At 40.2% G+C, this 12,864-nt stretch overlaps 1 protein-coding gene across 20 annotated transcripts in view; it reads right to left on the bottom strand.

Moving 5' to 3' along the window:
* Positions 1-12,864, bottom strand: part of LOC146060339 (protein 4.1-like) — a 158,350-nt gene that overhangs the window by 67,851 nt on the left and 77,635 nt on the right. For all 20 annotated transcript variants that reach the window (XM_083173448.1, XM_083173450.1, XM_083173434.1 and 17 more), the window contains 3 exons: positions 12,713-12,817; positions 12,049-12,091; positions 893-968 (listed from right to left, as the gene is read on the bottom strand). In XM_083173448.1, the coding sequence (XP_083029574.1) occupies positions 893-968; positions 12,049-12,091; positions 12,713-12,817 (224 nt within the window). The remainder of the gene's footprint in view (positions 1-892; positions 969-12,048; positions 12,092-12,712; positions 12,818-12,864) is intronic.

Raw genomic sequence — 12,864 nt, 5'->3', positions numbered from 1 at the left:
AGTACAGTTATCATATAGGGAGCACATACCCGCCAAGCTGAACAGCGCCTAGGCAGCCATCAGCGGCGCCACTGGTCGCCGAAACAGCCAGGTAGGTTACAATACAAGCAGAGACAGTACAGTTATCACACAGGGAACATAATTGGCTGAGCTGCACAGCTCCTAGGCAGCCATCTATATATACAGGATTAGTGAAAATTAGTTACCCACTTCAGAGTGCTCTGGAGTGTGTTCTACTGCTCCTAATGATCCAAAATATAAACTACAGATAATTCAAATGATGTGCGAGTCATTTATTAACTAAAATGTTCATTTTAGAGATTTGCAGAAAGGTGGCGCTACAAATGTTCAATACAAAGTCATACATTGTAATGTCCTATAACCTGCACATAAATGGTTAATATGCTTGCTAAATACTTTTATTTAACAAATTATTAGCGCATTAATTTGAACTATCTGTAGTTTACATTTTGGCTTATTCAGAGCAGAAGAAAGCACATCAGAGCCCTCTGAGGTGAAGTGGGTAACTTATTTTTCACTAACCTTGTATTTAAATACTGTATGGTCCATATATATATATATTTGTAAACTACATTGTTGCGGTTTACCATAACATAATCAAGTTAGTTATATAATGAATACGATGTGCTCTCAAAAAAGGAATGGAGGAGCTTTTAAGTATAAAAACATGTTTATTACATATTCTTTATTCCATATTGCTGGAAGATGGCACATTGATATTGATTATTGATATTGAGAGAGGTAGGGTGAGCATCTACACCATATGCCTGATTCCTATATTAATTAATATTAAACAATGGCCTTTACCACAATGCTTTCCAGAATTAACAAATTGATACTAAAATGCAACATAAAACACGTGTGCCCTTACCTGGTTATATCTTCTGTGAGTTGAGCAGGGTCAGGTGGATAAAACTTTACATTGAAGGTGAAGTCCCAACGAGCTCCTGTGCAGAATAATCAACCACACACATTAGTATTAACATAAAAAAAAAAAAAGAGACTGAACCAACTAATGTCAGGCTACAGACGGGCATGGATCTTTGGATAGACACCAACTTAGTCGACAAGCATTAGGTCAACACCGCTAGGTCGACAAGCATTAGGTCAACACCACTAGGTCGACATGCATGAAGGTCAACAGAGGTTAGGCAGACAGGGTCATTAGATCGACACAATCATTAGGTCGACATGGGGAAGATCGACATGGGATTTTTTGCCCGAATGTCGGCATAATCAACATGGACACTGAAACGTTGCACAGCATCCACCCACATGGCTCGCTATGCTACGGCCACGGTGCCTCGCTACGCTCGCCACTCTATTTTTTTTACCCACCACGCCCTAGTGGATGGTAGGGCCTGAAATACCGCCTGTCAAAAAATTAAAAACCCCTGGTCGATGTTTGACTGCCGACCTTCCCTATGTTGACCTAAGGTTTGTGCCGACCTAATGCTTGTAGACCCAGTGACCATATCCGGTACTGACAACTGCAGGGAACAAATATAGGTCCAACTGGGTTTTGCAGCACTACATGCTATACATAGCCTAATGCAATACTTATGAGAGTAACAAATGACCCACACTATCAGGGTTGTTAATTGTAAAAACTGAAAATACCATTGAAAAATGCCCAATTATTGAATGAGGAAAAAAAATCATGTAACAAACAAACCTTATGTAACATTTAGTTTTAGTGGGGTTACAGCTCCAATAACACAAGCATGCAAAAAAGCAAAGCTTGCACTAGACAATGACTACATGACTGCCTAACAAAATTAAGGATGTCCATGAGGAAGATATCCTTGATGTACTAAATGCATATGGCGGCTGTGGAAGGTCAAGAAACCACCTTCACACTTTCAACTGAGGGGTAAAGGTGCCCACACACTAGAAAGATCTGCGATCGTAAGATGTGCGCATAAATTAGCCTTGAAATCTTTTTTCCGCCCTGGACAAAAGATTTCAGGCAAGCGCACATCTTTACCAAAGATTTTTCTTAAGACCCCGTGTGGGTTCTTTGGATCTTTTGTTAAATCTTCTGATCTTTTGTGCAGCACGTAAGATCAGAAGATTTATCGGAAATCGGCCAATCGGCCCAAAAATCGTTCTAGTGTGTGGGCACCTTAAGAGGATGGATATTGTGGCAAAACTTCAACTAACTCGAAGAGAAAACCAAAGGTGCCAAGAGGTCTTACACCAGCCCTGCTTGACAAAGAACTCATTTTTAAGGAGTGCCCTTATGGCCGTGCGCATGACTGCTGGAAGAAACTGAAGCCAACTCTACTGCATAAGGGATGGCAATTGTATGCAGTAACATGCTCCCAAACAGTCCAGCTACACCTGCGTCATTGCTCCTGTTACCTAACCCAAATTGCAAGTAAATACTCCCCCCTACCAATGTCCCCCCTACCAATGTCACAAGACTATCATAGCACATGCAGTATCATGCACGGTGTGGCTAACATGTGTGCAGCAGCAAAACCATTTGCTCCACTGTAGACAAAATCCATCTCTGAGTGAGGCCCATTGTCTATTGCCATCATAGATACATTATTTTCAAAGTTTTGTTCTTTCTCACATATCTTTTGTTGGGGTTGTTTCCACGGGTAATGAATAATCTGCCTTTGAAGGTGTTAGATTTTACAAATTAAAAATACAGTGTAAATTAGTTAATAGAGGATATATCTCAACAAGTAGACTTGCTAAAAACAAGCCAGATACATGATATAAATATGGTATGATGCTATCAAATATATAGAATATGTTCTATGCCTTTATCAAAGTAAATAGTTACATAGAACAATATGATGGGGGTTGTCTTTTAATTACTTTACATGTCTGTGATGTTTTTAACATCTGTTTGGATATTTCAGCGTTTATGGACCCATGAAATTGTGCTTTATCACTCTTGATACAATAGATGTAAGGGAGTAGAAACTGCTTATTAACCCTGTACATGGCAGTACATTCAATAGTTTTTTTAGACCAACTCTTCATAGTGGGGAAGATGTATCAAAACTTGGAGAGAGATAAAAGTGGAGAAGTTACTCAAAGCAACCAATCAGCTTCTGTCATTCCACCATCTGTGCTAGATAAAGTATAGTTAGCCACTGGTTAAAGGATTGATACAGGATTCCCAGTTGAGATCCCAAACCCGGGGCATTTTTTTCAATCCCTGGAATTGGGATTGAAAAATGCTCAATCCCGGGACTCCCAGGATTGGCATACCTAATTAAACACCCCCACCCCCCCCCATTTCCCCCAAAGCGGGCGCGCTGCACGTTCACTTACCAGTGCGGCGGCCCGGAGTGGAGAGAGAGGCAGGGGTGTGTGGCTTAGCTGGTATGCCTTTGAAAGCGGACGGCCTGGTGCATGAAGCTTGAGGGGACAGCAGAAGTGGGCAGACGGCAGTGACGTGGCCTGCACAGTGTGACCTCTGACCGCCACACTGCGTAGAGCCGCAGGCCGGGCATCGGGAACAGCCAGTCAGAGTTTGAGCAGGTGCTCAGACTCTGCCCAGCGTTAAACTGTGCATGTGCAGTCTAATAACAAAATCCCATACTCCAATTGAAACACAGATAGTTTTGGGGCCAAATCCCGGGATCCCGCCAATCCGATCCTTGGATTGGTCACTATTTCCCAGGGAGATAGAACCACAAGTTTTAAACTGTGCAAATTACTTAAAAACAAGTTGTACATTACAACAAAACTACCCTGTGCAGGTGGCAATGGCAGTAGTAGTAAACGATTTTCATACTAACAATTTTTAGCCAGAACCAGCTTTCTAGTCTTAAGCATGGTCTCATTAATACCAAAAGTGAAGCACTTTTGCCTTAAGAATCACAATCTCAAGAGCTGCACCATTAAAGCCAAACACACTATCTTTTGATGATGAAATAGTCCATGACTTAAGTTTATCTTAAATGATGCCACAATGGAAGTGCTGCCATTCTGATAATATCCAAATACCAAAATATTGCCAGAAGAATTATATAATCACCTTCTCGCTTTAACAGGTAAAACGAAAGACATTTAAACATGGCTTCTTCTGAAAAGTCCATCACATTTCTTGTGGCGTAACCAAGCTGACATTGGTCAGTATGTGGCTACCCAACATATTTCCATGATCTGTTTCAACACTTTCTGATGAACAGACCATTCTCTCTATGGTGTTAGGCAAGCCCACTAGGTAAAATTTTAATTAACACCACTTGTCCCAGGAAATGAAAATCACGGAAACGGTTAGAAACTTTTGTACCACATTACTATCCCCTGGATGATGAAGGAGTCCAGGCTAAAAACGGTAATTGAGTGTTCCTTTGCAGAATGCGTTGTGCTCACCCTACACTTCAACTGCATAATTTCAGGTCTCTACAACTTACAAGGAGTGTGGTTCCAAAGCAAAAAAACAAAAACATGCTGGTAATTAAAGCAGTGTGGTGTGAAATTCAGCACTTTCAGTCAGCCTCTTTAAAAGTAAATATCTCATGAACTTTACCAACAACTGGAGAGCAGCTGCTTTAATAAACTGCCAAATTGACAAAAGCAGCGTCATACTCTCTTCACTGTGTAATTATATATATATATATATATATATATATATATATATATATATATATTCGTGTACAGCACCCCGGTCAGTTATTTCCATCATACACACACACAAATATGTTGCGCCAGCATATGCCATTGCACTTTCCAATTTGGAACACAATCAAAAAACAAGACTGGGAATTACAAAGAAGGGAGCCCTTTTTCCAACCTTAAATTCTACATATAGCAGGCAAAGTAAGTATAGCAGATTTTCTCAGTTGATATCAAGTCCATTAAGGAGCTGGGGATTTACCCAAAGATTAAAATGAAACCATTACCTATCTGTGACAGTAAGTTGAAGCTTTAAAGCAGGTTTGAACCACACAATAATTTTGGACCATCAACTGAAAATACCTTCTTCTGGCCTTCTGCTGTTAACCTGTGCCTGACCAGGCACTGACTATACTATATTACCTATAAAACACTGGCCTCATTATTAATTTAAGTAATTTGGCTTCCCCAAGGGTGGATTTACCAGGCATTACAAAAGAATAAACTTGGACCTTTGAATCCACCATATGTATAGCACTACTCTACCTTAAATAACTGCCCACATAAAGTTTAGGATACAGAAGATCATTTTAAAGTACAGTATTCAATTACTAATAAACAAAAGTGTAAATCTTGAGGTACAAGGAGAACTGTAGCTTTAAAACACAAAGGGGGATATGAACTTAGCATACATTTTTAGGCGGTTTTGCATTTTGCTGATTTACTAAACTGAATCCTGCCACAAAAAGAAATCCTGCTTATTCACCATTGCAAGTTTACAAAACACCAGATTTATACCCATTCGCATGCGGGTGAAAAAACGTTCAATGGTTGCCGACCAGTCTAGGATGACTTTTTTTTACAAACGACCGAGCACCGAGCAGGCTTCAACACGCCTTTGTTCGCATGGGGACATCCAGCGGTTTTCTGGGAGCATGCACAGTTTTCATGGACATGCCCAGGAAACACTGTGTATTCCCTGCCAGCCCACTACCTGCCCATCTCTGTGCGAATGCCATACTCGCCAAAGGCATTCACAAAGCAGGTCTCCACCAGAACAAATTTGCTATTTAGCAAATCAACATGAATCAGACCCAAAATCGCAATTCCCTGTGCTGTCAGTTAATAGTAATAGCTTAATAATAGATTGTTGTAATTACCTAGCACACTAAAAAGGTCCCAGTTGGCCCTGCCATATCCAATTTTAATTGTTAGAACATGCTGAAATTACCATCATACTCCAATGTCTTTCATGTCAGTTACTCCAAAAACTACTTACAGTATAAACAGTGGTGACCTGAACCTTTTTCAGTCTGGGGTGCTACAGCTCAGTCGGCACCTCTGGAGGACAGAACAGAGTTGAACTCCATATGTATCGCACGGTCAGTCCCCATGGGAAGGACAGTCTGGCTTGTGATTAGCAGAAGGGCTTCCAATGTGAAGCAACTGCCAGTGAACAGACAGGAAAATTTACTGGAGGTGGTGTATCTTACCGAAAGTATCGCAGCCCTCACTGACTTTGGTAAGTTTGGGTAACTCTGTTGGTGCTGCGGGGGCATTTTGTGGGCCAGTGGGCAGTGCAATGGTGTGACAATGAATCATTGTGGCCCTTCTCCCACTCAATAATGTTGCAATTGTGAGGTCGAGAGCAGGGCAACAATGATGTAGATAGGGTGTTCTCTATAATGATCTGATGTTCATGATACAGATCACCGGTATGTTTTCATCATAAAAGGGTCCAGCCCTGCATGACTTGTATGTGTCCTGCAGTATATCTTTCTATTCCTGCTCCCCCCCCCCCCCCTCCAAGCATAATTTTTTGGAAAGGAAGGAGGTTCTCACATGCTCGGAGCAAAGTAGCGAGTAGGCATTTTGCACACAGCTTCCTTTTTCTATATATGTCAGCTAGAATTTATTTTTGTATATTTAAGGTCTTCCTCAACCATTGGGATCTAGAGATTTTTATATAACTGACATTTATGGGAAATAACACAAATACACATAAACACCTTCCAAACGTCAGTAACTACAATTAGTATTCTGACCCATAGCCACCCATGGTATTTAAAAGGCATGGTGAAACAAATGCATGTTTTTCTGTTTATAAAAAGCAGCATGTGGTAAACCCGAAGAATGACAAATGAAGTCTGTATGTATTTGTTGCTCCTGCACATGGATTTTAAACTTGATTCCATACTTTAAAGAATTCAAACAATGACAGGTTAAAAAAGATGTGGGTATGTCAAATGGGATGGTGACAGGAGGAATGCAAAGCAGTCTGCCCCCAAGCAAACTAAACAGCCTTTGGAGGAGCTCTGTATTTAGGGAAAATAGTGAGAAGAACAGAGAGAAACATCAAACTTTTAGGGCAGTGAGGTTTTACTTTTTAAAGAATGTCTGTGATAGCTTTAATACACTGCTAGTTAGGAGTCTTAATTCCATGTCAAATAGGTAAAACATTACACCCTCCTTATTATAATTATCATTACTGTTTATTTATTTGGTGCCACGAGTGCTCCGCAGCATCTTACAGTGCAAGGCAATTTAGGACAAGTACATGGTAAATAAAGATAGTTGGATCAAGGGACAGAACACAAAAATAATTATTAGGGTGGTAGATATCTAGGGTTAGGTGCAGGTGAAAGGAGTAGGGTTTGGTATAGTAGCCTGACAGTCGGGATTCCGACAGTCATTAGTCAGACGTCGGAATCCCGACTGCACAGCGTGGGGAGCGCAATGAAGCCCCTTGCGGGCTCGCTGCGCTCGCCACGCTGCGCTCGCCACGCTGCGGGCACAGTGGCGAGCTGCGCTCGCCACCTATTTTATTCTCCCTCTATGGGGGTCGTGGACCCCCACAAGGGAGCAGTCGGGATTCCGATTTCGGAGGAATGACTGTCGGAATCCCGACTGTCGGGGAGCCGTCCGGCACCCAAAGGAGTAAAAGTAGTCTAAGAAATTAAAAACAAATAAAAAAGATAGGAACCCGCGCTTCCTATTGGGGTAGATTATGTTTAACTAAATTAGATCATTTCTGTAACCCTGAGAAAGATTTTAATGTCGAAATGCGTTGGTGGTTTGGAGGTACCTGGGAGTCCTATCCAAGACCTGACACTGGGACTACTTTTTGTAAAATTTATGCAGGGGTCCACCCGGGTTGACCCCCCCCCCCCCACCATGTGCTTCATGAATAGCCTTTTGTGAAAGGCCCGATACGGTACCAGGCTTTGTTCGTTTTTTATGATTATGTGTATGTTTTAGGTGATTATATCTGCTTTTTACGCAATGAGTGTTCCCCCCACATATTTTATCTTTGAAGAAATCAAAGGAGGAGGACTCTATTACAGAAATGATCTCATTTAGTTAAACATCATCTACCCCAATAGGAAGCGCGGGTTCCTATCTTTTTTATTTGTTTGGCATATTCTGTAGTAGGTGGTATTACTAGCTATCCTGCAGCATCTAAGTGGAAGTGCAGATTTTGATTTCTCTCCTATAACACTAAGAAATGAAAAAGCACACAAGGGAGTGTAGCGGAGCACCGTGCCCGAAGCAAGGAGATGCAGTACACATACGATGTCCATGTCGACATAGACACCAGTGAAAAACTCATGTCGACCTTGGTCATGTTGACATTTTGCTTGTGTCGACCTTTTGACAACTTTGACCATTTTTGATGTGTTGACCCATACCTGGGAAGAGAGCCCTACTTTTGAGTTAATCAGTGTGGTATAGGCATTTGCAAACTAGTATGAAGGTCACTACATAGTTTACCTAAAACTGAAGTTCTACCATCTGAACTCACCAATAATAAGTGTAAACCTTTTTTTTTTTACAATAATTTTATTTGGCTATCGTACTTCAAAAGATACACATGAAAATATATTGGAAACATGGCGTAACATCCTTAGTAGTACAGCTGAGTATCCCTTATCCAAACCACCCTTATCCATAGTTTCCAGAATGCAAATATATTATTTATTTTATTTTTATTTATTTTGGGGGGGGGTAAAAGCACCACTGGGGACTTGATATGGAACTGTAACAAATTAATATGTGCAGGAAAATGATTATTTAGCATTCAATGCCTATGATAGGACACAAACTGCACAAATAAAGTGTATTTGTTTGTATTTCATGTATTTGATGTGTATATACAAAAAATGCTAAATACCTCATTAAAATACAAAAATATTCCTAAATACGGAATAATCCGTTATTCAAAATTCTTCTGGTCCCGAGCATTTTGGATAAGGGATACTCAACCTGTAGCAACATACGTTAGAATTGTAGTGGTTAACTTGATGTAAAGTCCAGAGAATGAGGACATGCGTTCTCTAATATAATAGAAATCCACTTAGAAAATGATGAGGGAGTACAAGCCTTAAGCAAATGTGAACTTTCCTTGATAGAAATAAACCATGATTGTTCCATATCCATATTTTAACAATATGTATTAACATATGTATAAACATGTGCAAGATCTAACATGTATGTAAACTTTATACATATTACCATAATTTGTGTATTAAACTAGTTCTTATAATATGAAAAGCAAATCATCAGCAAAATAGGAAATTTTGTCAGATACTTTACTTCTACATAGTAAGGTGTCCGACAGTGAGGTGGGGCAACTGATATGTAAAGGAGAATATCACTATGTATATTACAGAACAAAGAGTCAGTGGGAGGGGAGGGAGGCGGGGGAGAGAGAGCTGAAGGGAAAACAGACCAGCTTAAAGAGACCAGCTTACGGTGCAAACTCATCTTGTAACAACACAACACGGACGGCTGATCACCTAAAGAGGCTTAAAATCAGGAGGCCGTTGGGCCATCTGGAAGGGGATCAGTGCTGTCCGCTCCCTCCCAGCTCACCATTTCCACAGAGGTTTATATACTCCCTCCCACTCCTCATCACTAAGCTGCATCATGCAGATTACAAAGCCCAAAAATGAGAACACAACTATGAAGATAGACAATCTTTTTCTAAATATGGGCACATACTCACAGGTCTACAAAGAGCATGATGACAATTTCACAAACATTTTAACGGAAGCCAACACTATTTGGAGCAAACAAGCAGATCACACAAGGTCACTGATAATCAGATACCACATGACTTTTTCAGTGATATGTAAAGTCACTGACCCTAAATAACTCCAGGAAAGTAGTTTATCAACATCTGCATGTAATTAATCTATATTAATAAATGTTACTATTTACATCAATCAAGTCATAGACTGTGCCTAGTTCATGATTGTGTGCAAATGTATATGCAGCTCCATTTTTCTAGGCTATGGAACTGATTATCATCGCAAGTGAAGCTGCTGTCCAGGAAAAAAGATAGACTCCAACTGGAACCATTGTAAAGTCCTCTACAATTGCACCGCACTGACACAAAAATGAGGAACACTGTGAAGCTATAGGTCAACACTTGGGAGTCAGACTGGCCACAGCTGTAGAAATGTTGGTGCCATGTTTGAATGTACATGATCATAGCTGAAGGAAGATTAAAATTGGCCATATCCGTGCAACATCAGAATGTACTGTACCTTGGCATGTGCGCAGCTAAGAAACATGCTCGTGCAGTCTGCGGATAGTCGCTTCGCTGTAAATACTTTGGCATTATGAACAAACATGAATCAGGCCAAACTGTCAATTTTTTTACCCACACGTATTAGTTATCGATACTATGGTTATCCCCTTGGTAGATGCATGGTTCTACAGTAGATTGACAGATACTGCAGACAAGATGACTGGAAACAGCATGACTGAACACCACAAATACATTTGTGCTGCACTGTGGTAGTAATTTTGATGTAAAAAAAGGTTTCTTCTTTTTGTGTTACCAATTTAGGGGCCAATATAATTGTGTCATGTACCGACAAACATCACACATGGGAAAATGTAATCGACGGCGGTAAATTTGAAAAACCCTGCAGCACATGGTTTTCCTATTCAATTACAAGATAAAACAGTAAGAGAACCTACAGAAAAAAAGTCTGAAACCTACAACATGTGGATTAAGAAAAAAAAATCAAGAGTTTAAAATCCTGCAACCTTTTTTTTATTTAAATTGGATAACTTGGATATCAGGAGACTTATACTTCATGGTCTCAAGACAGGTCCATTTACAGTTTTCATTTAATGGAACAGAGGGCTCCTACATTTGGCTGAAAGACTAGATCTGCATAAAAACATAGTGATTGTTTTGAGGGTGCCCAAAACAATTTAGTTGATGTCTGCTCAGTAAACCATCCCTATGGTGGAGGAAAACATTCCCTACAATGGCAGTCATTTACAACTATTGTTCTCTGATGGATCTGTAGTTGATGTGCCAGTTACTATTAGAATAAAGTTTTGGCACATACAGTGTGACTTTGTGCTGTAAGGTATTATTCGCTCACCCATGAACTGAACTTTTGGTGACTGGATGAGTGGACTCTTTGGTCCTTTTTACAATCCAGTCATGCGTTTGTAGAAAAGTTATCACTTGTTTTATCATGGCACTGACAGGATGTTCCAACCCTCCTATCAGCTGTCCAAATATGGACATATCCTGGCCACCTGTTTTCTTAAATTTGACCACCAGTGTCAAGCTGCAAATTTTCTAAAGTATCTTGGAAACTCTGCCAAGCCGAAAGTCAGACAGGTGAACTTGAAGTGTTGTTTCATTCCTCAGATTCAGAATCGGAGGAATTTACTATGCTGAACTGCTAACAGGACATGAGAGTAAATCTCTTTGCTGATTGCTGTAAGGTGTGGTCACTAATTCCATGAAAAATGTTTGGCATTGGCAATTTTTAGAGACCTGAGGGGTCAAGAATTCTGCAATAAACTTCTGAGAATTTTATTTCAAAGAATAGTCTGAAGGAAAAAAAAAAAACATTGTCCTTCTGGTTGGAAGGACATAAGAAAAAATCACTGGGGCCTTTTTTAAAGTCTGCATACTGTCATGTAAAGCCTTTAACTCTGCTGATCTTGCTTCAGTCGTGTACCATATATGTATAATTCCCTTCAAATACTGATGGAACTCTATACTGTGTAAATCTCTTATGGGTGGGATGTCATGAAGTCACAGTTCGGGGAACAATCTTGATGTCTTGCAAATGATTACCCGTTTAACAAAATGTCCAAGTTCAATCATTATGCCGCGCGTCCACCAAACTCAGAAGTCATTACTTCCTGCCCATGATGTCCAAATCCGAATGTTTTTTTTGGGATTGAAAGGGTCTGTATGTCAGCATATGCCACATTTCTTGTCCCTGCTGGTGTAAGTGGCCTTCAAATGAAAAAGCACCCTGGCTCTGTGATCTGCACCCTGCCCTAAAACACTACTTACACCCCTGTTAATGTGTGTGTGTGTGTGTGTGTCTGTATAAAGATTTGGAAAATATTTCCCACAGTGACAGTGCATCTTAAAACAAAGCCATTTGCACTCACCATGCACCTGTTTCTTGATTTCCTTGAGAGGATCGATCCAGACCTAAAAAACAGAAGAGAGAACAATGATTTATAATAAAAATTGTAATATAAATAGTTGAACTGGGCTGGTGAATGGATTCTTTTTCCCAGTGTTCAGTAACACAGAAAGAATCTATCTTCTGCTTTTCCCGAACAGAAGGAATAAACTGTGTCGTGAAATTGCTGAATTAGTAAACTTAGTTTAATGACCAAAAAAACTATTTAAAAAACATTTCTCTGCATTTCACGGATCTGTAGCTGTAAACAAGATGTGCCAGAAATGCCTTATCGGTTAATCACAAAGTCTAACGAGAAATGCAGAGCAGAAACTATACAGACAGGAGGGCCTTTGTGCCTGCTGCAGAAGTGCGGTCAACCGTTCGCAAGCTCATCCTGTGTAGATTAATCTAGTGGACAATGAAGTCTGAAAGGGGTGTATTGGTGGAAGCTAATTAAGGGACACTGGTTTTCTGCAGCGCCAGATAATTATTTAACAATGAAACTGCTGCTCAGAGCATCACTGTTTATACAGGACAGAAAAATACTATGACAACAAAAACCTACATTCATGACCCCCTTCAAAGGCTTGATATAATTCAATACAACAAAAAATGAAACCCTGCAACATCTTGTCATTTCTTACCTTGCTGGTTGGGGACTCCCATATGGCAAGGCAAAAGTAATCTTCCTCTAGAATGTTCAAGTGGCTGCACACTTTCTTAAAAAGCTCCTGTCCTTTGGCATGTTTCTGTAAGAAAAACATTCTCGTGGTGAAGTTGAAAAAGACAATAAGTT

The sequence above is a fragment of the Crinia signifera genome, chromosome 2, assembly GCF_055691185.1.
Source record: "Crinia signifera chromosome 2, ASM5569118v1, whole genome shotgun sequence".
Classification (NCBI taxonomy): Eukaryota; Metazoa; Chordata; class Amphibia; order Anura; family Myobatrachidae; genus Crinia; species Crinia signifera.
This window is presented reverse-complemented; position numbering and strand designations above follow the sequence as displayed.